Raw genomic sequence first — 2,766 nt, 5'->3', positions numbered from 1 at the left:
TCTGTGCCAGTGTTGGATGAGACCTCTGAGCTGGACCTGAAGAAGCCTGGAATTTGGTAGACTCAGGGTACATGTCATTAGAGGTTGCTGATTTGAAATGCATGCAGTCCAGAAAACTCGCAGCAGTCTAGTAGATCCAAAGCTGCCATCTCCTTGAGTCTGTTCAACAGTCCTAGGAACACAGGACTTAAAAGTTGAGCAATGCGAGTCTTTTCAGGGATACTAACGGGGGGGTAGGTGTGGAAACTGTGGTACAAATTTGTCCTGTAAAGTCAGCATCAATGACCCCTGAATGCACAAAGGTCCTTTGTAGGGTCATACTAGATCTTCCCACAAGCAGTGCACTTAATCCTTGACCCAGAAGGCCAAATGCATCCAGAAAAACCTTATACACATGACTACAATCTAGTGTGACTGTTGCTGCAGTGTGTAAATCCACCCCAGCAGCTCCTTGGGTGCTGCCACTAAGCTGGCTGAGTAGGCCTGCACTGGTGCTGTGCCCTGGGTACTTACTTGTGTCAGTGCGCAGTTCCCCTGTGTGCTCCTACTCACATTTCCCAAATCCGTCAAAAGCTGACCATTGGCATGGTATCTAGATTTACATTGGTTTGCAAAATGACCTGGCTTGTTACATCTAGCACACAGGAAATTACCCTTTCCTTTTTCCTTCTGCTTCACCTGCTGAGCCTTACTCTGAGCATCTTTTTGCTTCCTTGAACCACCCTGATGGCCCTCTTGTTTTGATGTTAGAGCAGCAGCCAAAGCAGACATTTTGTGCTTTACAGAGCCTACTTTGGTACATGCTTGGACCATCTCTGTTATTGAGGGGTCCCCTGGAAGAGCCCCTATGATCTTTCTGCAGTCTTCATTAGCATTATCCCTTTTTAGTTGTTTACACAGGATCTGTCTCAGGTTATCATCCTCAGCCTGTTTCTTCAAGGCCGCTGCTATTTTCTCAACAAATGGCAAAGAATGGCTCATTCAAGCCTTGAATATCGTGACTTGGGAGCAGCTGTTTCTATAGTCTTCAGCAATGCTCCAATACTGATTTTCTGTCCTTGTTCAAGGATTCTAGAGTCCCAACAGGCCTGGAGTTCAGGATTGGAATAATCACCTGTTCCTATAAGTGACTCGATCTTCTCGAGTGTGGCCCGGCTGGCTCAGTGATGAGGTTTCTCCTCACTCGAGTTTCGAGCCAGCATATGTTTGTGGGATTCACTGATTTTCTTCAAGAATTCAAGTCTATAGAGCGAGTAAAGAAATCAGGGGGGGACTCTCTCTCTGGTTTGCATTCCACAGTTTATTTCTGTGAAGGGGAATCCAAAGGACGAGAGACAAAGGATTTGGGGTCTGGGGGGGTCTCTTTTAACAGGGTTTCTCGGAGGGTGGGAACATCAGAGAAAGAACCAATTATTTTTCTCAGTTAGTACATCTTACAAACTTTCTACAAATCAAGGTTACACACACCAAGATAAGAAATAACAGACACCAACTTCTTCAAATGCCCACAAAGGTGTAGGAATATTCTCCACAGAGGGGCAGAGGAGGAGAGAGAGGGGGGCTTGGTTTCCTGGCAACACGGGGGGGAAAGAAAGGGAAGACAAGGTAAGCATGCCCTCTCAGCTTCCATAGTTTAGAGGCATTCTGGGACAGGAAAAAGTTACAAACTTCCGTGTTGGAAAGAAGGGTTCTCTTCTCCCAACCCCGTGCTTTCCTGGGCTAAAGAAACTTCAAGCAGCTGGAAATGCCAGCGGGGTCCTCTCTTTACTCTATCTGGCCTCTAGCAGAGGGGCTGAGGAGAGAAACTTCAGTAACCAGGGTAACTTGACGCCAGGTAAACAGTTAGGAGAACGAGAAGCTGGGGGTGGGGGGAGAATCACAACTAAAAGATGGGAAAAGATACATTTCAGGCTATCAACTACAACATATAAGGACATCCAGTTTAACACTATGTCTGGGATTATGTACAGGCAGACGCATGTTCTCATCTGCAGCTCTTTGGGCCATCTGCCTCCAATTATCCTCAAAGACTTTAAATTGCACAAGCTGGAATAACACTTGAGCCAGATGTCTAATATCAAATGGAGCAAGCAGATCAGTGTTTATTACCCTGATAAACTGCATAACTTCCGAAGAGCCAAGTCTGTATTGTGCCACTTTATGTTGTATATCCTGTACTACTTTCCATGTGATCACATTATGACTGTCAGTCTGCCCCATGTTCGGGGCAGCCTTAAACACAGGGAAGGCTTGGACAGCCCTTTGTGATGCCCCACTGACTTCCTGATCTGTCTGCATCTCTTCATCAGAGCCTGAAGCGGCTCCGGGTCCTCCCTCTATTTCCCTCCCACCAGCACCCATGTTATTAATAATTTCAGTTCCGGGTTTTCCCAGCCTCTCAAGTAAATCCTAATTTCCCATTTCCAAAGCTTGCCTTTTTACTGCGTCCCAAAAATATTCTGGGTGTTTTGGATGTATGGTGACCTGATACAGTGGTAGCATCCAGAGATAGCTCTGGGACGGTCTCACAGCTCAGCGGTATTGGTGCTCAGTTACCAGACTTGCGCATTGCTGGGGGCAGAGTGCTGGTCGCCAGCTGGATCACTATCCATGTCCCGGGGCAGCAGCGCACGAGATGATGTATAGGGAGCAGAGGAGGGTGGGCTGGCTGGAGACTCAGATGCAGGGGGAGACAGCCACCATGGGCGCCAAGGGCTGTTGCTCTGAAACAGCAAGAGGCACAATGGCAGAGCACCTGTAGTGAGC

At 47.5% G+C, this 2,766-nt stretch overlaps 1 protein-coding gene across 1 annotated transcript; it reads right to left on the bottom strand.

Moving 5' to 3' along the window:
• Window positions 1-405: 405 nt before the first annotated feature.
• Window positions 406-2,124, bottom strand: LOC148183970 (endogenous retrovirus group K member 5 Gag polyprotein-like). The gene is given in 4 exon segments (XM_088057466.1): window positions 406-969; window positions 971-992; window positions 994-1,130; window positions 1,936-2,124. Coding segments are annotated over 4 exon segments (912 nt in total).
• Between the last annotated feature and the right edge of the window lie 642 nt (window positions 2,125-2,766).

This window comes from Pseudopodoces humilis, chromosome 7 (assembly GCF_049639895.1).
Source record: "Pseudopodoces humilis isolate 2021_Gansu_Grassland_sample_001 chromosome 7, ASM4963989v1, whole genome shotgun sequence".
NCBI classification, from domain to species: domain Eukaryota; kingdom Metazoa; phylum Chordata; class Aves; order Passeriformes; family Paridae; genus Pseudopodoces; species Pseudopodoces humilis.
Note: the sequence above shows the minus strand (reverse complement) of the source record. Positions and strands in the feature narration are given on the sequence as shown.